This window comes from Phalacrocorax aristotelis, chromosome Z (genome assembly GCF_949628215.1).
Source record: "Phalacrocorax aristotelis chromosome Z, bGulAri2.1, whole genome shotgun sequence".
NCBI classification, from domain to species: Eukaryota; Metazoa; Chordata; class Aves; order Suliformes; family Phalacrocoracidae; genus Phalacrocorax; species Phalacrocorax aristotelis.
The window spans coordinates 63,752,440-63,777,353 of record NC_134311.1 but is presented as its reverse complement, the minus strand read 5'-3'; the positions used below and the strand labels follow the sequence as shown (position 1 = coordinate 63,777,353).

The window sequence follows — 24,914 nt, the reverse complement described above, 5'->3', positions numbered from 1 at the left end:
CTGAGCCTTATGAATCTTGGATAGCTGAGATTTTCCTATGTTGTTTTTTGCAAAGGTTCATACAAACATCAAGTGGTTTTCATTTAAAGTTCTGTCAGCTGCCTACGAAGTTTTAGTTGCTTGAATACAGGGCCAGGGTTACATGGCTGGTGTTTTACTGTTTGCTTAGCTCAAGTGGAAAACGGCTTAACGATATTAATCAAACATTCCAAACATATTTACCATCAGCCTGAGGTCAAATCTGGCCAGTTTTAGCCCAGAAATATTTCTTGGACAAGTTCTGAGACGTGATCTTAAAATGGAAACTCTCATTCTTAATGGTAGCATTTAACACAGATCCTAATTTCTATATTTATTATAAAAATCTATGGCAAACTATATTCACTGTATATTCTAGTTAATTTTGCTATCCTTTACTTTCACAGGAGCATTTTCATTACTCTATTAGACACTTTTTCAGATTGATACTAATTTATTTTTGAAATGTAATTTTTTCTGTTTAATAGCAACAACAGACCAGCAGGCAGCTTCATTCGAAATGGAAATGTCTCAAGCTGGTTTCAGTGCTCATTATTCTCAGGTAAACTCTTTGAAAACAGCTCTTTTACAAAGTAGATTTTTGGTGGTGATGCATGAATTTGGAATGAGTATTTCATGATTCTTTGTACAGTCCTGTTTGCTGTTGGGAGTGTCGCATAATCCAGGTGGTTGAGATTTGTTTGTTTTGTTTTTAAATATGTGTAAAGAATTATTATAAACAATGAAAGCTTAAGTACCTTCTTCACATGAACTCTAAATTTAATGCTTCTGTAGCACTTTCTATCAGGAGAATAGTCTATAGTAGAAAGACAGAGAAAGACCTTTTACCAGGGCCTGTAGTGACAGGACAAGGGGCAACATTTTTAAACTGAAAGAGGGTAGATTTAGATTACATAGTAGAAAGGCATTCTTTACTGTGAGGGTGGTGAGATGCTGAAACAGGTTGCCCAGAGAAGCTGTGGATGCCCCATCCCTGGAAGTGTTCAAGGCCAGGTTGGACGGGGCTTTGAGCAACCTGGTCTAGTGCAAGACCTCCCTGCCAATGGCAGGAGTGTTGGAATAGATGATCTTTAATGGTCACTTCCAACTCAAACCATTCTCTGATTCTATGAACTATAAAACTGTTCTCACTAAATATAAATGTATAAATTGATATTGCATTGTATTGGTGAAATTGATACAGAAGAGACATAAAAAGAATATTTCTGTCATGGATGTGATCTGCATTACTAGTAACACAACATGTTCTTAGTTCTGTTAACACATTGAATACCTCACTTCTCAGGGGGTAAATATTTATTAAACTGGGATGCAAAAATCCCTGGGAATTTGTATTAGCAGAAATCACTGCCTACCTATTTTATTTATTCTTGAAAAATCAGAACATATCTATTGTGATGATCTGCTCAGTGTACACAAATGAAATTAAAATTTAACATGAGATCAAAAGAATAGGGAAGAATTAAGCTTTAAAGATATAAAAAAGTAGTGACAGTGGAAAAGAACACAATAGGAGAGTAACTGAACTGAACAAACACAAAGCAATCCAGGACAAACTGACATGCACAGGAAAACCTTCAACATGGCTTTCTATACAGCTCAGCATTGTTTATTAGATTATCTATTTGGTAGAGCATATTCCTAAGGTTCACAAACTACTGACCTGTTATCATCAGAACCTCACTTCAGAAGTGGGTCTTCAGTCCTTGGTGCATCGACAGACTCAGGGACTCTGCTGTCTGTCTTATCTAGAAGGCTACGTGCATGCCCTTAGGCAAGAAAGGTCAGCAAACCATTTCTCATTGCCAAAAGGCTCTTGCACAATACGAAAGACTCAGATTCAACAGAGGAAAGTTCAGGTTTCTGAAAATCTGTCTGGATAATGCATTTAAGTGTTGTATTCTCTGATTATCTTTGCTAAATCACTTTTGTCTTTCTATTTGGCCTGGAATAGTGGGCTGAAGTTGTAGGAGCTGTTTCATTGTGCTGCTTTTCCTGAATAGGCTTTTTTTTTTTTTTCCAAGTTGGGTGCATATTCAACAGAAAGTGGGAGATGTACTATGATTGTAGGGGCCATACTATAACAGGAAAAGCAGGGCTAAATATATAAGTATACAGGAAGCATTACCCAAATGTGAGTGTCATGATCAATGAATGTCTAAAGATGGTTCATGTAAAGAACAGGCTTTTTGTTTTTTCTGCATAAGGATTGGATCATGCTTGGAGCAGTTGGAGCGTATGACTGGAATGGCACAGTGCTCATGGTGAAGGATAGTGGTATTTCAATGCCAACTAATGACACTTTTCGCGACAGGTTGTCAGAAAAAAATGAACCCCTTGCAGCCTATCTAGGTAAGAGAAATAGCCCATCTTATAATGCTTTTTGAAAAATGCTACAGGACCTCTGTCAAACCTCATTCACAAAGAGCATCTTACAGAATATCATCTTATATCCTAGGACCCTGGGAAAATTTATAATATATGGACATGTCTACTGCATGATTTTGTTGTTAGTTTTTTAAAAAATTACTACTTCTAAAACAAAACCTAGTCCAAACACTTACAGACCTAAGTTTATATAGACTTTCCCCAATAAAGGTGTCTAATCTGTTCAGAGAAGATTTTGTGTATTCCTCTTGTTTCTCAAGTTTTTCTATGCCTTGATAGCTAAAAAGTTTTATACAGTATTCAGTCTAAATCTTTGCTTAAAATTAAGCTGATTTCTGTCACTCAATGGACAAGAACAACAGTTTACCACTATCTTCTTTGTAATACTGTTTTTCATAGTGGCTGGCTATTGTTTTCTTCCCACCCTTTTCCACAAAAAGCATCAGTGGCCTTGACCTCTCATCTGGGTCTTGCTTTCTACACCTTATTGTTCTGTTTCATCTCTTATGTCATTTAAGCCACAATTTCACTGACAAAGAGTCAACACTAGAATAATTTCTTTCTTTTTCCCTAAGATATTTTGTCATCTTTGAAGAATGCCATTAGCTTTTTTTTTTAATATCTCGGATTTGGTAAAGTAATTTAAAATTTAGATCCTATCTTCTGTAATGCTTGCAACCCTGCCACAGTTTTGATTCATCTGCAAATTTTTTAAGTCTTCCTTCACTCAAGTTTTTAAATTGTTGTTAATATTAAACATGGCTAGGTTCAAAATGCCTCCCGAATCACAGTTGGAAGATTCTGTCAGTTTGACAGTAAGCTGGTGACAACTGTTCTTTGAAAGTAGCTTTTCAAGCAGCTATTTATGAGTTATTTCATCAGTACCATCATATCACACACTGTGTGAGAATAGCAAAGTGAACATGACTCACCAGCCTATGAACAGGTTTAATACACAGTGGTGCTTATGACTCTGAGACTGTAGGCAAATATGCATCCAGCCCTTTTAATTAACTTTGCTATTTTTCTGTAGCGTAAGTAAGGCTAAACATCTAGTTGTAGAATAAGCCTTAAAGAGGCTCTGAATCACAGCAAGTATTTCTGATGCATTCTGTGTATACTGCGTCCTGACTTCTTTTCTGCTTCCTAGGATATACTGTGAATTCAGCATTGACACCTGGAGGTGTACTGTACATAGCAGGACAGCCACGATACAATCACACTGGCCAAGTTATCATTTATAAAATGGAAGGAAGAGAGGTACAAGTACTTCAGAGGTTAAATGGGGAACAAGTAAGTATGCATTCGTGATTAACATATGAGAGGAATATGGCATGAGAAATAGAAATAATTATTTCAAATGAGAACTCTGTATCAGAAGAGCAAATGAAAGTGGGAGTTGTAAGCAAGATCAGAAAGAAAGGTTAGGCAGATGCTCCAGTGTAGTAAGTAATGGAAAGTGGACTCTACAGTAGTCAGAGACTCTTGGAAATTTTCCCTTTGAGGGTTAAAATCTTCAGCAGTGTCAACGTGGTTGTAGCCATCTCTGTACCTGCAATTTTCTCTGTCTGCTGAGTGGAAGGGGTATGTCACTGGCAGGAAACAGCTGTGACAAGCAAGGTTCTGTGACAGCATCAGCTGGGATAGCATGAAATATTGAATAGCTGCCTGTTCTATTGAGTAGCAGCTCACTGAGAACTGTTCCTGCAGGAAAAAAACAACATGTAATCACATAATTAAAGATGGTATATAATATTATGCCCATGAGGGTTGAAAGACCTGCCTACTTGGGTCTTCCCAGGTTGCAGTACAAGCTTCTTTCAGGAGAATTCAGGTTACCTAATTTTCACTTATAGCTGATGTCTGCAACTCAGCTAATCAATCAACTGTTTTAGAGCAAATGAAGGAAAGTAATAATTTTTAAAGTTTGAGGGATCTGACCTATTTGAAGCGTCTTCTGTGAGATGAGATGCATCTTGCACTAGAAGGGACTGCTTCTCGTGTTGAGTGTAAAGGAAGCGCAGGTTGTCTAGCTTAGTTGTGAAGTGAATGTAACCTACACCTTGTACCCAATCTATGAATGCATCTAGCTCTTTGTGTAGATCTTGTTCCTCTGCATTTAGTGGCAACTTGAGAATTTTGGAGACTGCCTGCACTGTGTTGTCTTGGAGCTTTTGTCCGCCATCCTACCTTTTTCACCTGGCAAGCCTAAGACCACTGATTTTGCACCTTCTATGTATTATTGTTGGGACTGAGGAGAAAACTAGCTTCCCCAAGACACTTCTAGTCAAATGCTGTCTTAAGAGGTCCTACTCCCCGTAGAAGATAAAAGTCACCATTTGCATCTTTCAAACTCAGGAGAGATGAAAGTTGAATGGACCATTCTTAAATAAAAAAAATCTGACAACAAACCCTAAAACAGAAAACAAGCTTCAAATGCAAACAGAACTAAATGATCTTCTAGGTAGCAAAGAAAATTTCTGCCTAATGGTTAACATTTGGCATTGTTGTAAGCAACTGTAAAACAGGTCTCTGAATAGGAAATGTTGCATGATGATCCTGACTGTCTCTGATTCATACCTTACATTTTCCTGCAGATTGGGTCATACTTTGGAGGTGTTATTACCACAGTTGACATTGACAGGGACTCATTTACAGACCTTCTTCTTGTTGGAGCACCTACGTATATGGGGACTGAGAAAGAGGAACAAGGGAAAGTATATGTTTATGGTCTGAACAAGGTAAGGATTATGTTTATTGCCAGGAACAGAACATGTTCATTACTGTCTTCATATCCTTATTTTAAAGAAATATGATAAATTGAGCTGGGGAAGATTACCTGCTGAAAACAGACAAACATGATTTCGATAACTGAGAGTATAATACAGCTCATTTTTGAGAACTTTCTTCCCAAACTCTTGTTTTCTCACCTTTTTTTTCTAACTGATTATATTGAATAGTTAAGCACTATATCCTGTAAGCTGCAATATGATATAGATGCAAATTTATAGGATTAGTTTTCTATCGCATTTTCATTTTGCCTTCGTAGATTAGGGGACAATAGGGCTCATCTATCCTAAAAAAGTGTGTGCCTGTATCCATGTGACTTGCATACCAACCTAGAGCTAAACCCCATACAACTCAACAGCTTTTAACCATGTCACAAGTAGATTGAGGAATATACCAGCTACACCTCAACTTCTTAATCTGCTAAGTCTCTCCTTCCAATGTCCATGCATACTTTTTCTTCTTTTTTTCTTGTTTTAATCCTGAACCATTTTGTAGCATTAAGCAGTTATCAAAGTATGTCCTGACAATGATGGTCTCCTAAATTACTATTGCAAGAAAAGGACTTAAAGAGACTGGATCTATTTGACAAGGAGTTCTTCCAGTTTCTACATGCATGTTGCTAACAAAAAATTGCCGGTGAACAGGGTCAGCAAGAGAACAAGAATTCCATGTCCTCCAGTAATGTGAGAATTTGAAATTTGTTTTTCCCGTGCTTTCTTTTATCCATTTCCAGATAAAGGAGATGCAGCAACTGCTTGCTGCTGCTAATCTCTAACGTGGAACTCATGGGGCCAATCTCTTGGAAGGTTTGGCTATATACCATACTGTATGTGTGTTTTTGATCTAGGATACACACTGGACCAGAAGAATATAGATGTTAGGCTATGGCATATGTGTCTACTGAGGACAGAATTCAGTCTAAGTGAGAGAAATGCTGTATTTTGTTCTGGAATAACAGTATTGCCATCTGTGTTTCATCAGAAACTTGACTTACTTCTCAGATTAAGAGAATACCTTTAGAAGAACTCTTCACACTATCTTAAGAATGAATTGGTTTATTTACAATAACATCTAAATATTGTTATGATACTACACTTTCCTGTGAACCTCTAACATCAAGAAATATGCAGAAGCATCTAGAGTTGTATATTCATATAATATGAAGTTAGAGGTTCGCAGGTGAACCTTCAGAGAGGGAGCAAGAGTATCTTCCCCACCAACTGCTCAGAAAGAACATCTGAATTATAGTTACAGAATCAGTTTCTACAGTGCACTCAATCACTAGGAAGAGGATGTAATTGTTTCATTTAATTCATCAGTTTGTCTTCTGGACAGGAGCTTTTAAAAGCCTGCATTGCTAAGATGTTGATGGAAATCCACAAACTCCAAATCTGTTCTTTCACAGACAAAGTTTGAATATCAGATGAGTCTCGAACCTATAAAGCAAACATGCTGTTCGCCATTAAAACAGGACACCTGTAAAGTTCTTAAGAATGAGCCTTGTGGTGCACGATTCGGGACCGCAATTGCTGCAGTGAAGGATCTCAACCTTGATGGATATAATGACATTGTAATAGGTTCTCCCTTAGAGGATGATCATCGGGGAGCTGTTTATATTTATCACGGCCATGGCAACACAATCAGTAAAAAATATTCACAGGTATGAAGTGAAACTTTACATGTTGGCAGCTGTTGTAAGAGTATGTAGCAAAAATCCTATTTTCACATGTTTTCCCATCATAGAAACAAACCGTGACTTCACCTGTCATGACAGCTTAGTTTTTAAAATGCTCTGTACTTTTCAACTCAGTCCAATTTAACTGAATTTGACTCTAATAATGTTAGAAAATATATTTGCATGTTTTTATTAGAAACCTTCTGAAATGTTCTGTACAGCCAGAAAAGTAGATATTTTATAAATCTGAAAATTTATACAGTGTTCATCACCATGGTAACCCTTTTAGGAGTATTGTAATGAAAATTTAATATGTTTAAAGAGTCTAAAAGCCATCTAACTGCCAACAAATAAGTCTTGAATGTTCTTATAAAATCCTTCAATATACACTGCATAAACCACTTAATGCTTTTTATAGCGTATTGCATCAGGTGGAGATGGGGAAAAAGTAAAATTTTTCGGCCAGTCTGTGCACGGAGAAATGGATTTAAACGATGACGGGCTGATTGATGTCACCATTGGAGGCCTTGGTGGGGCTGCCCTCTTCTGGTACGGATACTCATAGCAGCTGTCAGGCCAGAAAATAACCCTTTGTCTTGGGACACCGATGTAACTTGCATGCACTATTGTTTGGACTGTTGTGAGGGTACTGGTTTCATCTCATGCACTGGTTGTGAATCTTCATATTTTCATGTGTCTCTGGAATAACGAGTACAAAGCTTAATGGATAACAGTAATAAATGTAGGAATGTTTTAGAAACCTTGTTAGCATAGTATGAAGACCTTGTTCTCCTGCTATATCCAAAACAGAAATTGAATCCATTTGTGGCACTACGTCAAATTAAAAAAAAAAAACAACAAACCTGAGGGTTCTCTTTGTCACAGTATATTGCATATTATCTTACTAGCAATACCAAGGACAGGTTCAAATGTAAAGGGGTCACTAAGAAAACTCATTAGTTCCTAATGAGAAAATTCTAGTTTAACATCGTACAGAAAATCTTTGAAAAATTTAACTACACTTTGTTGTTAACAGTTAATTCATTTTTTTTACGAAAGAGCATGATTCAGATGGCATAATAAGCAATATATTTCTTAAGGGAGAAGAGAAAAATACCAGTAAGATAAATAAACAAGGTAACATATAATCCCTCATTTCTAAAGCACAACTAAAACTGTTTCTCTCTGTGGTAGGGCAATTGCTAAGCCAACTCCTTGCTTCCCTTGTCCTGCTCTTCCACCTAACTTGCCTGCTAGGTGATCGAGTTTGTCAGATCTTGCTACCATCCTCAAGCTGCCAGCTTTTCCTCACCTTCCTCTGGTAGTTTGTCTTTCTAAAACCCCCATGTGTGAGCACGAGATGCCCTTTCACAGCATTGTTTAGCTCACAAATCTGATGACAGCTATTTTGCCAACTAAATTTTCTGCCAGCACACTCTGTCTTGAGGCCAAAAGGGAACCAAGCCAGAGCAAAGGGAGAGGCAGGAATGCATTGCAAGGACAGGGGTGAAGGGGAGTTGAAGTGAAGCAAATGGGTAGTGAATCAAAGCCCGTTTATCTACCCACAGCCTAAGATATGGCACACTACCCTAAAGCTTGCGTATAATATGTCCATCTGTGGATACCCTCGCGGATTGGTCTGGGCCTTCAGGCTCTTTTAAAATGGGACTAGGTGTATAGAGTCGCTTAAATGCTTTTGAAAATATTTCCTTTCATCTGGTATCTGTTCCGAGACAAGTATAGCACTGTGGAGAAACCATGTGACCATTTTCTCTGTAATTTATTGTTTACTGGTACTATATATAGAATGTATAGTTAATTAATTATATGTCTAGACAATCACATATGTGTATTTTAATGTTGAATGTTGCACATTTTGTAAATTCATTCTTAAGTTAAAAAGAATTGCTGCTATTATTTTCAAGGCACTTTTTCTCTTTGTGTTTTTGTTAAGGTCTCGTGATGTGGCTGAAGTAAATGTTTCCATGCAATTTACACCCAAAAGCATCAATATCCAACAACAAAATTGTCAGATAAATAAAAGAAAAACAATATGCATAAATGCCACAATTTGTTTTAAGACCAGACTAAAGTCAAAGGAAGATGCATTTGAATCCAGTAAGTAGATAAGCACTAAGCTATGGAACATTTATGCTGTAAAACTGCTATGCTTGCATTCGTTTGTTTCTCCAAAAATGGAACATAACTCTTCTAAATTCAATATTCCAAGTGCATTTAAAATACTTGGGGAAAAACGAATGTGCAGAGGCAAATTGGTTCACAATATTGATCTCAACTTCCTTCACAGGCCTGCAGTATTGGATTACTCTTGACTCACAAAGACAAATATCTCGAAGCTTGTTCACAGAAAGCCATGAGAGGAAAATGCAAAAAAATATAACTGTCAAAGGGTCAGAATGTATTAAACATAACTTCTACATGTTGGCAAGTAAATCATTTAAAGTGTTTTTCTCATGTTGACATAATAACCCAAATGCATTCCGTTAATTGTAAATTGGATAACAAAATCTGCATTCAGAATTAATCTTAAGAAGTGTACATAAAATTTGTTTACTACTCAGGGTTTATGTATTTGTATAAGTATATAGATATAAACTATTTACTTATATATACAGCCTATTTACCTTTGTCTCTTTGTTTGTCTCTGTCTTAAGAAAGAGCATAGCTTACATAGTGGAACCTAGCAGCTCTTGTGTTTAGTGCTTTAGGTGCATTCAAAACTCAGCAGGAGCATGTGAGCTGGAATTCTGGTTTGCATATTGGTGCAATGACGCTTTCTAAAATGTAGTAAAAACCTCACAAAGTAGATATGGAACAGTGAATACTTACTAACTGCAAAACAGAAATGTAATTAGTAATTGTGAGTATGAAATTGCCCAGATTGTAACTAATGTGCAGAGTGAATGGAGATCTATATTATAAGATGCACACATTTAAAATGTTTAGTGACTTCACGGTTGTATCGTAATTCAAAACTGATGATAAATGATGCCCAGAGTTTGCTTGATTATGCAATGAATCTCCTAAGAGCTGGCCTCAGTTTGACTTCACACAAGGTGATACTGCTGCTGTTTGTCTTGCTGATCCTTTAAGCACAACTAAAAGAGGGAAGTCTATGAGTTGACTGTTCTGAGGCATTATTAAATGAAACTGTGTTGGATATACTCAGACTATGTGACATTTTTATGATCAGATGAGATGCACAAAGACATTAGTAGATATTTAAAAGGATCAGCTTGCACATTGAATGCTTTATCATGAGTTGCAAGCATGCAAATGCTTATCTAGCAAGGATGGCAACAGTGTGACTGAAAAATATTTTACCTCAGCATTGTTTTGGTTTTTTTATCCTCCTTTGATATTAAAGTGAATTTCCATAACAGCAATTTTGTTTTCGTTATGTTCTAGGATAAGCCTGACTTTCAGGACTCTGTGAAGGTTTTGCTGGAGTTCAATTTTTCTGACCCAGAGAGTGGACCCGTTCTTGATAGCAGCTTGCCTAATTCAGTGTCTGAATATGTAAGTCAGCAAGATTCTGTATTAATAACAAAGTATTTAAGGTAAAATTCATAGCCCACACAAAAGCTGAAAGTATTGTCCACAAATTGGCTAAAGAGTTCATTGACCTTGTCCAGAAGATGTTTCCTCTAAATGAGTCTTCAGGTGTGAAAAGCTTGATTCAATGTGCTTGGGAACCAGCTGGGGATTTTAAAGCTGTCCATAGTTAATTGAAAATAGAAGAAAGTATAAGCAATTTTATTGTAATTTTTTACATAGATAGAGCAGGGGAAGGTTAGTCATATAATTTTGATAATGCTTGACGTCATTCATACTTCAACAATTGCCTCTTTTTCTAATCTAGATGAACAATTTAGAAGGGAATGAGTAGCAAGGTTATATTTCACCTGTGCATTTTACAGGATATTGGCATGTTTAACTGATTAATATTAGGGAAGACTTATTTGACTGTCAAGGAGAAGACCTTACATTTATTAGATAATAAATTAAAATGCAAGTATTTATTTTTAATAATAAATGTAATAAAATTGAGAAATAAAATACTATTGTTGCAGATTCCTTTCACAAAAGATTGTGGAGCGAAAAATAAATGCATTTCAGATCTTGTTCTGAATGTAAAAGCAAGCATAGCTGGAGACAGGTAACTACACTGGGTTTATTGTATCATTTTATATCTGTACAAAATTTCTATGTAAATTATAAATTCTATTCTCTAATAAGATAATGCTGTGGCATAATTTCCAAATCAGAAAGAGTATAGTCTGGACACTGAGAGAAGTTCCTCTTTATGTTAAAAACAAATTCAAAAGTTAGGATGTCCAACATTCTTACTTTATTTTACAGCTCTTCTCCATTCATTGTAAAGTCACGCAATGATAAATTCACCATTCAGCTCTCTGTGAAGAACAAAAAAGACAGTGCCTATAATACCAGGGTTTTGGTTCAGTATTCTCCAAATATTATTTTTGCTGGCATTGAGGTAGGAATTTTTGACATTATCACCTTTATCATAACCTATATTGCTAGAGACATCTGAGGAAGCCTTTTTATTGAGCCTGAATTTCACTGCTCTGGAATTATCTCTGTTGATTGGAAGAGATTCCCTGGGAGTGCTGTCCTCACTTATCCCTCTAAAAGAAAATACTTATTTTGACCTAAGTGGACTCTTGCCTAGCCTTTGTTAACTACAGACACGAGTTTCCCAATGACACTTAGACAGTAACTGCCTGCATCTTAGAAGAATGTCAGCCCCATGAATCTTCTGTACATCTGTAGAGCAAGAAATGCCTTGTCGTTCATCAGTACAGCTCCTGAGCCTCTAGAATTCTCCTTCTGCACGTATATAGAGAAAGCACTGCCTTGATAGGGCAGCATAGATCAGTGCCTGCCTTATATCTACCTCAGACAGCATTTCCAAAGGAGCTGGATTTCTGCCTGCCTCAACAGATATGCTGCGTATTCATCTCAGTTCAGGTGGGAAGCATTAGGAGAAGTTTGTTTCCAATCAACAGTCCTACTGTTGTACATTGGAAGTCAGGGACCCATAGCACTGTTGCTGATACTGTGTCAATAACTTGTCAAGTATGAATGTCACTTTTATTGCCAAGTAGGGACACATTTACAAAATTACACGTAAAAACTCTGTGCTTATACATATGTTGATCTGCTATACCCATGGCTAATTTGCATGATGTCCAGTTTGTACATAATAGCTAATGTTCCAAACACTTTCACTGGAAGGCAATAATGGCTACTAATTGATGTAGATGTCCATAGGTGGAAATCATTTTGCAGAAGTTGGGGCTTTCAGTTTTTGTTCCAGTTCAATTAAGGCTTTGGCTCTTACGCTGTTTTGACAACTGAAAGGACCAATGGTATATATGTTCAACAAGCCCTTGATTCTTTGCCAGAATTTAAAAAGAATTTGCACAAGGTCATGATTTCATTTTCTTTTTCCTTCAGGATATACAGAAAGATAGCTGTGAATCTAATCACAACATCACCTGTAAAGTAGGATATCCATTTCTAAAACCTGCAGAAGAGGTAAAAATCCCCCTGCATGCAAGTTCTTGTTGCTCCACATTGTTCTAAGACCAGGGAAGTCCCTATCACCTCTGAGTTTCTTTTCTCTTTTGTTCACCCCTAAACCTGTCAATGCATGTTTCCCAAGCTACCCTTGATATGAACTGCACTGAGCCAGATAGGAAAACATCAGGTCTTCAGTACCTGGGCAGTCAGCTGCGGCATGTGAGGAGGTAAAAGGTGCATATTGCCAACCTTGACACTGTCAGAAAGCAAGTGGCACACCTGGCCAGAAGGGTCTGTCTCCAGAAGTATAGGACATTGGTTAGGATGTACTGATAAGACATTAGATGCAGTGGCGTTCCACAGTTTGAAGTCTATAACTTTAGTTATTTTGTATATAAAACTTAATCATATGGTTGCAAAGAGAATAAGCTGGTATGTGCAAATGCTAACCTGGATCTGCCAAAGCCAGATCTTAAAATCATGCTCAAGCTTGAACAGCTCCAGTGGTAAGTCTGTACCTCCTGTTGAAATACAGAGGAAGCTTTAGCTAAACTTAGTCTTTGAAAATATGCATCTGAGCCTCACTTAAATAGTTCCAATATTAAATTGGGAAATATCAAACTGCTTTCAAATAAGACTAACTGTATTTCCTGGCAGTTTCTTGTCTGTTGCTCTGTGATATCAGGTCTGTACTGCAGATGCATAAAAGAAGGAAGATTGGGAGAGATGTCCTCTTACATTGTCTCCCACATACACATTCCAGCTTGTATCTTGGACTTGTAGGAATTAAATCAGTGTTACTTTCTTGCAGCCAAATAAGCATACTACCCAATGCCAGTGCCTACAATGCGACATTCCCAGCTTTAATGGATTTTTCACATCTTCCTTTCATGCTTTGCTTCTTAGTTTGGCTGCAGCTATAGATTTTTTGATTTAGAAATGTCATACTCTCATTTGCATTCAGAAATCATTAATCTCTGATTCACTGATAAGCATCCCTAATAAATTCTTTTTTAAATCCTCTTCCTGGCTCTTTTGGGTTTTTTGTAATATAAAAAATATCTAGGACAACTTTCTCTGGGTCACTTTATAATAAAGATTTGTACACTTTAAAGGAAAAATAAAAGTCTGAGCTGAAAAATCTTGTATAGTAACAAATAGTAAAACTTTTGCTTCATATAAAATTTCACTTAAGTGTCAGGATGTGTAAAGGGACATGTTTGGGATTTCGTGTTCCAAATCTTGTATAGTGCCATATTGTGATAATTTGCCCTAGTTAAAATGAATAGGGAATTTTTGTGAGACCTAGTAGTCATTTATTTACATTGTAAACATTTCTGTTCAGTGTTCTAGTTGTCTTACTATATTCCAGCAGCCTTCTGTAGGCAGCTCATCTCCACTGTAATTGACAGTCCTTGAAGATTTGTTTCTTCTTCACTGGAAAAAATGGTTTTGGTAAATTGTTTGCAAGACCAATTGGTTTCTATTAAGAATTACTTAGCTATGGATTTTTGATATACCATATAATAAGTTTTACTGAGGCTTCTCAGTTCTGAAAATTTGAGGCTTTTATTTAATAACTATTAGATAATCTTCCTTGATGGGACAAATTTTAAAAAGTGGATCTATTCAGAGAAAAGTGTTAAAATGCAATAAGGATTCCACAGATAAAAGTAGCAAAATTTTGCTCATTTTTCATCAGATCAAACCTTATTAGTGTGCTTTTATGTCTTTTTTTTTTTCCTTTTAAAATGTGTAATGTATTTCTCAAAACAGATATTTTTCAAAATATCATTCCAATTCAACGCATCATATCTCCTGGAAAATGCTACTGTTCATGTATATGCAACAAGGTTAGTTGCAATCATTGCTTGTTTATCTTCTGGTTTTTGGTTTGTTGGGGTTTTTTTTTTGTTAGAAAGCTGTACAGGTGTGTGTTTCATGGTAAAAACAAGGATGACTTTTCTGAACTCAGAAGTGGTTAAACAATCTGTAGAGCTGGCAGCTTTACAGAGGTACTTGGTCAGGCAGTGAACTGAGTTGACTAAATAAATAGCTGTTTGTCTTTAGAGCCTAAGAGTTACAAATAAGTCATAATTTCCAGTAGTTTTACTTTCAGAAAAGGTTTATTCTGTTACAAAATTTGTTCATACTTGAGCATGAATCACAGTTTATGCTAAACAAAAATGTCAGACCTTCAAAGAGCAAGAGCATTACAGAAGTTGTCTGTGATAAAGTAAAGGAATGGGCTAGTCCTCACTGTTTGCTGTCCCTGCAAAATACAGGGGTGGTGTGAAAGTAGTGGCCTTTACTTTATCCTTTTTTGTTCATTCAACTCCAGTCTTTAATTTTAACAAAGGTGCATCTTTGAGCTGGGACTGGTGCAGGACTTAACTTTTTAGTTACTGAAATAGTCTTTTGAATTTATTTTTAAGAGATAGTGATTAACTGAAATGGGTAGTGTGTTTTCACACCCAGAGCTGTAGGTATTTGAGTTTCAGATACCTTCCCACCCAGTAGTTGTGTTGCATATGTAGGTGATGATATATCACACTCTGATCTCAGTGGCATGTGTTGTTTTATTTTAGTGACAGCGAAGAACCACCTGAGACCTTAAATGACAACAGAGGACACATTTCAATTCCAGTAAAATATGAAGTAGGATTAATATTTATAAGGTACTGATGCTTCTCTGTACTTCTATTCACTAGCACAGTAAAGAGTGGGTGTTCAAAGAGAATATAGTGTTCTTTTGTTGTTGAGCTGTGCTTAGTTAGTATCTACAAATTACAGCTTCTAGGCTTATGAACAGAAAGCCCAGGCTTAATTGAAATAATGGAGCAGTCACTGTCCCTATCTTGCTGTACCTCCATTTTATCTGCTTTCGTTATTTAAATTTGATCTGCAGTTTGCAAGTACAACAGCAGCTTTCATTTTTTCATTTTTGTACTTTGTTCTACTCATTCAAAGGCATTTCAGGTACACAAGAAAGCGAATACTTCCAGCTTTCTGATGGCCATGAGTTTGTATCACTATAATATTGCATGGTGTGGTGTTTGATTTCCAGCTTCAAAAATTAGCCTTCATTTTAGATTCTCAGAGGTTTGCTTTTATAAATTCAGACATAAACTTTAATGCAGGTCTTGCAGTACATTTTACAGAAATGGCTAAAATTCAGCTAAATTCCATCCCCGAAAAACATAGTAAATATTATCAGCAGAGTACATTGCATGGTACCCAGTTGTCAATAATTAAATCAAATTCATTTTGGATGCATGGCTCCAATCCAGCCTTTGCTGGTCCCATAAGGATAAAGTTGAATTTAAAACATGCTGTGTTTATTCTCTTTTCACTTGATTCTGTCTTTTATAGGACCATGCCTGTTTCACAAGGCAATACTCAGGATAATGGACTGCACAGCTAGAATAAGAACAGCAAAATCAGGCCCTGATGTATTATTTTTGGGAACAATATTACTCATTTTATAGTTTCATCTAAACAAAACGTTTAAATTGTACATAATAAAAAGCAACCACTACCCAGCAAATGAATGAGTTGAACTTCAGTGGAAGTAGCAGTGCACTATTAATTGCAAGACTAGTCCTGGAGGATTCATGAAACAATGAAAAGACCCATATTATTAACTGCTGGAGTTTTTATGAAGTTTTTGTGCTTATTGGGTTTTTTGTTGTTGTTGTTGTTTTTTTTTTTAACCCACAGTGTTTTCAAAGAGCACCATGTTATAATAGCAGCAAATGATACCATTCCTTCTGCCATTAACACAACAGAGCAGATTGGGGATGAAGTTACTCTGCATTATAGGGTAAGAAACAATTAAAACTGCATTATGTATGTATTGACTTAATCTTTTTTTTTTTATTTGGTTTGAATTGTTCCATGTGATAGCCTATTATATAAATAGCAGCTATGCAATACATTAAACCTTCTGCATTGGTATTTTGTGTTTAACACTATTTTTTTTTTATTTCTTACTTTGGAATAAGATGAGTCGGAGGTTCTCAGTGGTCCATCTCCTACAGAGTAGTTCCGCTAGGTTTTAGAGCTGCTGCCCTCAGCAGGGCAAAGAGAGCGTGCCCTAGTAAGTAGGAACTTGACCTACATTCATTGCAGTTCAGAACAGATATTTCCAAAATCCAGTCAGCTTTGAAAAAGGCAAATTCCATGCTCTAACAATGTTATATTAATAATGGAATGAACACTGCAGACTAAAATCACTTGGAAAAGATATTTAGTGGACTAGAAGCCCAGCTTTAGGTTGTAGTAGGACTGAATTTAGTTATCTTGAGAGAATCCTTGTTTCCCAGTGTCAAATCCAAACCTGAACAAGGGTCCCATATACAAAGGATAGAATTCTCTGAATCAACTTTCTCTCTGTAAAAACTGGGCCATGGGAAAGTTCTCACTCACTCTTAAGTAGCAATGGCAAAGGTTTTTTATATTTTTTAGCCTACCTACAGGGATTACTCAGCTACTTTTTTAAGTCTAAAAGTTCAAATCCAATAATCTTGAAGCTTTTTGTGGATGTTTAAGACATTATTAATCTCATTTCAAAATCTTTGCTTTCTGAATATAAAAAGCTGGTGGACTGCAGACCATACCATTTATGATCTCGTAAGCACAACTCATCTCTGCAAGCAGCACATCACAAATGAGTAGTTAGAAGAAAAAAGTTAAACAGGTTCCTGAGTACTTATTAAGCTCACTCAGTTCAGAGACAGGATCACCAGTTTCCCCTGCCAGCAATTCCACCTAGGCATTTTCTCCATCCTCGGCCACAGCAAGCATGTTCAGAAGGAGCAGCATCTTACAGATATGCCCTGTGATCTTCACAGGGAAGACAGATGAGAGGAGCAGGTGAGCAGGACAGCTGTTGCCTAAGCACACCTGAGGAGGAACCAGCTGGAGCCACCAGTGGTACAGTGGCACCTCTCCCACGGTAAAGCATTTTGGGGCTTTATTAAAAATCAGAATGAAATTACCTTAGATAGAAGTCCCAGATAATAAGAGGATGCAGTAAACAAGATAACAAGAAGGAATTTATGTTAAAATGGCCCCTTTCATCCTGTTCATTTGATTTCCTTCAATACAGCATTGTGTTACCAAAGACCCCAGAAGAATGTGTCTGCTAATTCACAACAGGCTGTCCTTGGGGCAAAAGTGAGAGTTCATCACACCACTTTTTGCATAACTGACTGAGGAAACATAAAAAATCACAGAAGAAAAGGAAAGCACAGAAAGGAAAAAACCTCATAATCAAATACCAACCAAAATAAGGAAAGTATAATCAAAACATCTTTCTTTTTTTTTATAGATTGAAAAAGGTGAACACTTTCCAATGCCAGACCTCACACTGCAGATCTTATTTCCCAATATTACAGCAGCCAAGAACACTCTTCTCTACCTTACTGCATTGTCACATTCCCAAGTAAGCTAGGAATTTGTATTTTTATGATTAATTTAAATTTGAAAGTTTTGTTGTAAGGAACTGCAAAATGCAAACATTTGGGATTATGCTGTGCTTCAAGGTAGACATTGCTTTTTAGTCTAAAAGACAAGATGTGCATAAGAAGACAGAGAAATTTTCTTAAAAGGAAACAAACAAATTTAAAACGGTGTTGAACAATAACTGGGCTATAACAAGGTTAATACGATATCTTGCCAAGTGATGAGACGTCCAGACTGAGATATGAGTGACTGGAGTTTCTTTCTTAGTTTTGCCTACTGAGCTTCAGATTATCTCCATTGTCAGCAGTGCTTACTGCAAATGCTCTAGTCCTGCTGTGTACATCTAGAGCTCAATCTCCTGTTCAGTCTTTTTCTGTTACTGAAATTAACTTTCCCGCATGTCTGCTCTGCAGCACTAGCAGTCCTCTGGCTTCTTCCTTCTCTGGAGTAGTGAGACTTCTTGAAATGGATGATAGGTCATGTCTTTCAAATGCTCTTCACTGCAGCCATCATTTGAGTTTTTGCATTTCAATCCTCCAGAGCAGCCGGAGGAGATAACAATTCAAGCAAATGCCATGATTCCAGATGTGTAGATATTAAAGCTAGAGCTATATCTATAACTGGATGGACGAAGAACCCAAATATCACTAAGTGGTGACCTAAACCTCTTCTTTTTTTTTTTTACTTTTCCTTCACAGTCATACCATATGTGCACCTCTCTCCAAATATTTCACTTGGTTTTGAGGTGTTGCACCACTGAAAAATAAACCAAATGGTCTAAATCAAAATTCAATGTTCACTTTAAAACAAACAAAAAATAAAAAAAACTCAAAATATTTCATGCTTAGAATGCAAAGGAATTGTGTCTATTCTTAAATTCCTTCCCCCATTATTTCCATTCCTAGGCAATCACCACATTTAACCCAAATTTGCACATAAACTCAACAAATCTGAGCTTTTTCTGTGGGTGTAGTTCATCTACGACTAGCTACAACCTAGCGATAGTGGTGTGCCAAAGTGCACTGCAGGGAATTTGCAATCCTCTTTATGCTAGCAATCTGAAAGTGAATAACCTGACTGAAAAAACAAATTCCCCCACACCAAAGACACCGAAGAATTTCCCAGCTGCCTTTGAAGGAGCTATGGGAGGTCTAACAGTCCTCCAGCACCTGCTTCCCCTCCTTGGACGCTGCAACAGAGGCTTCTGAATCCTGCACTTAATCTGTCTGTCTGCTAGCTAAGGTGAAGTCTCTGTAGATTCCCATGCAAAAGCTGTTTATCTCTTTTAATATCCAACTCTTGCTGGTTCATGTAGTGGTCAACTCGCAGTACGCTCTTGTTTGATTCTACAGATGTCTAAGTAGCTGATAGAGTTTAGGTTAAATTATCTCATAAAAAGCTCATTTGTTGTTTGAATAATGATACTTCAATACCTACCCCATATGAGTTTCCTATTCTGCACTTTTGCAATGTGCAGTTTTATTGAATTTAGCAGTTAGTAAATACTATTAATGCTATTAAATATTATTGATATTGTCTTGTTTCCAGAGTGTTTTTTGGTAATAGACTGCATATTCAGACAATACGGATAATATTTGTATTTCCACTAACAGAATGCCATCTGCCAAACTAGCTACCCTGTAGATCCTTTAAAGATCAGCACTGGGAAACCATTTGTGTTGCCAGAAATAAAAGAACCTACAAAGGATACAATTATGGTAAGCCTACATATAGTGCTTATATTCATTCCAGCTGTTAACCCAGATCTTTGAACTAAGTACTTCTGCAAAAAATATATAAAAGCTTCTCTCAAACTCCATCCTATGGAAACTCACTTTGTCTTAATAGCCTGAAAATCCATCTTTATGTATAGTTTATATGTACATATGTGTATGTTTATATGTATCTGTATAGTTTATATATAGCTATAGTTTATATTTGGCTACAAAACTGTATGTGGAACTGAATTTGGGTTTTTTTTTTAATTTAGTAAATGCGTAAATAACAGTAGCACATTTGAGAGATGAGTAAATCTTCACCCTCTATCTTCCCACTGTAATTATTAAATAGTAATATTTTTAAAGTTTCTCATCTCCGTTGCAACGTTTTTAGACATCCAGTTGAAAATACTTCTAAACTCAGACCACTCTGATCTGACAGGTTTTCCATGCAAGCGGTAGAAATGTAGTCAATGATCCCGTTTGGAAAGGATTAGCCTCTCACATTTAGATGGAGAAGTTGCAAAGTAATTTTGCTGCTGTAGTTATGTTGGTATGTGGAAAATCTCTTCCTATTAATTCATGCTGGTGCCTTTTAAACAGGATTGTGATACATACAGCTGTGCATCCATTGACTGTGCCCTGGTCCCATCTGACATATATATAGTGAACATTTCATTAAGAGTATGGAAACCTACCATCATAAAAGTAAGTAAATGCCATTTGTATTTATAATACCCTTCGGTATGAGAAACCTAAGCCAACGTTCCAAATGTCTATTAAAATTATACTTTAATTTTCTTAGACCTCCACAGTCCTGTAGTAGTTGGAATAATTTCTCTTGCTATTTTAAAATTTCCTCAAAACTAAGTTACATGCATTTTATGATCCTTGAAGTAAGTACTTAGAACTTAACAGGAATTTCAAAACATGGTAAGAAGACAACCCTTACTTAGCCTGTATTGATGGTCCTTTTTTTTAATAGCGCTTATGCGTCCACAAATTCTAATTCAGCATATGTAAGGAGAGGTACATAGAAGCATATAATTTTTAAATGGGTTTTAATCTGAAAATACTTCCCAGGACTAGAAAGGATTTTTTGATCAAAAGAGCAGAGGAGAGAGAGTCCACCTCAGAGCACATCTCAGTATTGTCTGACAGTTACAACAATGACAAGGCTGTGGTCTCTTCTGCTCAGCTGATAAATTTCTGATACTGAGTTCCTGTTTTGTGTCTTTGTTTTTGTCTGGAAAATAACAGGACAGGAAGGGAAATACAAAAGATATTGAGAAAGACACAAATCTGCCTCTGCCGCCAAAGTAGTACTCCAGGATTAATTAGTATTTCTTTGAAATCTCTGCTTTCTACTCATTCAAAGCTGTATTGCTGTCTTGTAAACAGTGATGTGTGTATGCTGAAGGTGGCACACATGAGCAGCTTCACTGACTCACATTTTTCAGCATCTCCCAGAAATTTAGCATTAAGTTTTTCTTTCACCCTTCTCATTTCTACAAAGCTTTCTACTTCAAAACACCTGATTATAAACCATAACCATATCTGTCTTCTTCCAGGCAAGTATTCACAGCTTAACCCTTGTTGTGAAAGCATTACTTAGGAGTGAGAATTCATCACTGATTTTGAGAAATGACTATCAAAAACTGGAGGTAAGAACATGATAATTCATAGATTTACTCTTCATAGGATTCACAGGATACTGAACCATTAATTTTCATTCATTACGGATTCTTACCAGTTGTAATGTATTATCCTACTCTAAATAAAAGTGATTTTATATTACAGTATGAAGACCAGAATTAGTCAGATGATGACACCAAAATCCTATTATTCGCTAATGTACCCGGGTGAGAAGCACTGCCTGAAGTATTTCTGCCTGCTGCAGTATAAATGCTTCCTGCATCTGTGTAAATGAAAATTCTTTTAAGGAATTAATAGTATTTTTTAAATTGTCCTGGGTCACATAGAAGTGATCTTACTTTGTACATTGTATTTTATTTATTATTTCCTTCCACTTCATTACCCAGCATATATATTTGAAACAGGATCTTTTATTTTTCAGAAGTTCCCTATTATTTTCTTAGAAAATAAAGTATACAACATTATAGTAGTGGTGTCAGGTATAAAGAGAAATGTCTTTCATTTGTTAGACTTATATTTATCCCTTAATACTCTATTCCAAGACATTTATAGTGGTTAATGCATTGCTTTTCTGTGATAACTTGTACATGCAGGGGCTTATTTACTATGATGAACATTTTTAAGCAAAAGTATTATTGTTTGTTATTACAGTTAAAATTTAGAGTAAAGTGATATTTTGTGTGAATTATATCTTGTGCAACTATTTTTGGAACTACAAACATCAGAGTTCAACTATTAGCTGGTATTATATCCAGGGTTGTGTCTTCAATAAATTCTTAAGCTAAAATAATTCAAACTCCTGTATAGTCATGTTTATTTAAATGTGTGAATATTCCTTATTTCAGCTTAGTTTACAACAGATATGCCTGGTTTAAGACCAAATTAGTACACAGCCTTATACACTTATTTCAATTAATTGGTTTAGAAGCTTGTTAATCACTGCCAACTTTCACAGAGGCAGGCATTGAAAGATGAAAAGTATACTAAAGAAACTCTACCATACTCATGGTTTTCATCCTGTATCTTTTATAACAATGACCTTTGACTTATAGCAGGACTGACCCTGACCCTCATGAAATGAATGCACTTAGGAAGTGCAAGATATTGTCTAAATATAGGGTTTCACATCGGAGATTATTTTCTCAATTCCCTCCTACAAATTCCTATACTTAAAAAGAAGTGGTACCTGGAAAATCACTGTAAACTGGTAAAAGTCACACTGCTCTGTTGATACTTGAGAAGGACAAGTTATTTATTGTTTACATTCTGAACACTTTGCAGACCATGATTAAGATTTCCAAAGAACTCGCACCGGGTACAGTCCCTTTATGGGTTATCCTCCTGAGTATCTTTGCCGGACTCTTGATTCTTGCACTGCTTATATTTGCTTTGTGGAAGGTAAGCTGCACGTTCTTGTCTTCATGAAAATGAACAAATATGCTTAAATTCTCTGCCGCATTCTTCTCATAACTAGAACCTCACAGACATCTAATTAGTATCTAATAAATAGAGTGAAATCTTGTAGAAATGACAAATAACTAATAACACTACTGACGTGTAACATGCAATGCAAACCAATTGAAATCTGTATTGACAGTATGTTATGAGAAGAAAAATAAAAGGAGATTTTAGTACGATTAAGGGTTTATTGAGGGCTTTTTTAATTAGCTTTGGCTGCGGCCGTTGATTACCATGTTTTCTCTTTGTGTGACACATCAGGTCTGTGGTCTAAGTATTGCCACAAGTGGGCACTCTTCTCCGAGCTAAATATTTAGTTCATACTTGTGTTTAGAAGGGTACAGTTCATAAATTTCAACATGCATAATCTTTGGAGAAATGTGACCAGTATAAAATACAGTATTATATATTCAACTGAGTACCAAATATTATTAAGTAATTTAGTCTTTGACATTACGTGAGTATAACAATGATTCAGCAATCACTGACTATATATTAACTGTACTCCTTTTGTCTACTTTCATGGCATGTCTCTTTAGTTTTTCTGCTCCAGGAGAAACAACGTTGTACTTCAGTGGTAAAATATTAAATGACTTTGTACTGTACTGAATGTATTAAAATAGTAGTCAGAACCAGCACATGATTGCTACTGATATGGGTTGTATGCTTTGAGTAGTTTTTAGTCACTTTTTTCTTTTCTGCAGGCTGGATTTTTCAAGAGACCACTAAAGAAGAAAATGGAGAAATGAAGAAAAAAAAAAAAGCAGAAATTTTTGCTCAGGTCTGCCTCAAAAATGTTACTGTAAAATTATAAACTTAGATGAAGTGGTCACAATGTTTTCTAAACTCTGGTTCAAAAAAAATAAAAAAACAAAAACAAAAACAACAAACAACCAAATAAGAAACAGAACAACAAGAAGTAAATCAAGTATACATGCAAAGGAATCATGCAAAGGAAGAATAAACAGCCTGGCATTTTGTGATACTCAAGGACATACTTTCAAGTGTTACTCATTTTTGGAGAGTAACTGAGCTCAAAGATTCTAACGTTTTTTAATACCAAAAATGCGTAATCGTATTTTTATATACCTATGTATGTGGAATCATTTTTCATTCCAAATTATGCAACAAGTCCACTTGTATGTAGCAATCCCAAGCTTTTTTTATCACCTTATGACTTTCAAAAGGAAAAAGGATAATTTTTGAAATTACCTCCTTATCTCAGTTCTGTGAAAGCGGTCTGTTCATTCACGAAGCAGAATATGCAAACTTTGAGGATGCACCAAATACTCTATGGTAACTGATGTAATGACAATTCAGAAAATAGAAACACCTACAGAATTTTGGGTGAAAATTACTGAAATACCGTGGACTTCTCTTTCTGCTCATTTTAGCATGTCCAGCTGAACCCAGGATACACCAAGGGATTATTATAGTCAAGCAGACCATAAAGGATTGATCCACTAAATTGCATAACTGTTTGAACTTGAAACAGATTTTTGGCAGGCCTAAAAATGTATGTACAAAACATTCAAGCCTATCTGATTGCACACTGTCCTCAAATAGCAGGGGCACAATCATATCTGCAAACTGAAATGTCCATATTGACGCAGAAAATATTTAGAGGTACCCTGAAAGTTTGACTCGCGCTGTATATCTTGGAGTAGCCAGGAGGGCACTTCATAAACTGTCACTGTAAATTTATTGTGTAGCTATTTAATCCAATGGGTTTGAAGTATACAGAATTATAATTAACAAAAGAGCACAGATAGGAAATTCAGCACTGGCAAGCTTCTTCTAGCATTATAAGTCACACCTCATCTTTGTTTCTTATGAGTTTAAGAAGTGACGACGAATTTACCTACTAAATAAGCACTTAAAAAAGATGTTTATTTTGTATCAGAGATTAAAAGTTTATATGAGAATACACTGAAATGTAGATAGCAAAAGACTTAAGGAATTTTTTTTCTTTCTAATTAGACTGTTCAGTTTCCTCCTTTCTTTCACGCACCTGTCATCCTTCCACAAGGATCCCTCCCCAGGGCTTTTGGGCTGTGCCATGTCCTTGAGAGATTCCAGTATTATTTGCAGCCACACAAAATTAACAGAAGAAAGCAGAGGTGTGCTGGCAAAGTGCAATGATGCCTCAGCATGAG

The 24,914-nt window shown here is 36.2% G+C and overlaps 1 protein-coding gene across 1 annotated transcript in view; it reads left to right on the top strand.

The window, feature by feature from the left end:
- ITGA1 (integrin subunit alpha 1) overlaps positions 1-23,641 on the top strand; it is a 69,612-nt gene extending 45,971 nt beyond the window's left edge. The window contains exons 10-30 of the mRNA XM_075079533.1: positions 507-580; positions 2,247-2,391; positions 3,578-3,720; positions 5,025-5,168; positions 6,623-6,877; positions 7,311-7,441; positions 8,847-9,010; positions 9,201-9,337; positions 10,322-10,432; positions 10,987-11,072; positions 11,276-11,411; positions 12,395-12,475; positions 14,237-14,313; positions 15,049-15,138; positions 16,181-16,283; positions 17,793-17,906; positions 19,540-19,644; positions 20,248-20,352; positions 21,216-21,308; positions 22,582-22,698; positions 23,463-23,641. Coding sequence (XP_074935634.1) covers positions 507-580; positions 2,247-2,391; positions 3,578-3,720; positions 5,025-5,168; positions 6,623-6,877; positions 7,311-7,441; positions 8,847-9,010; positions 9,201-9,337; positions 10,322-10,432; positions 10,987-11,072; positions 11,276-11,411; positions 12,395-12,475; positions 14,237-14,313; positions 15,049-15,138; positions 16,181-16,283; positions 17,793-17,906; positions 19,540-19,644; positions 20,248-20,352; positions 21,216-21,308; positions 22,582-22,698; positions 23,463-23,507 — 2,456 coding nt within the window. The 3' untranslated portion in view covers positions 23,508-23,641. The remainder of the gene's footprint in view (positions 1-506; positions 581-2,246; positions 2,392-3,577; positions 3,721-5,024; positions 5,169-6,622; positions 6,878-7,310; positions 7,442-8,846; positions 9,011-9,200; positions 9,338-10,321; positions 10,433-10,986; positions 11,073-11,275; positions 11,412-12,394; positions 12,476-14,236; positions 14,314-15,048; positions 15,139-16,180; positions 16,284-17,792; positions 17,907-19,539; positions 19,645-20,247; positions 20,353-21,215; positions 21,309-22,581; positions 22,699-23,462) is intronic.
- Positions 23,642-24,914: the final 1,273 nt, after the last annotated feature.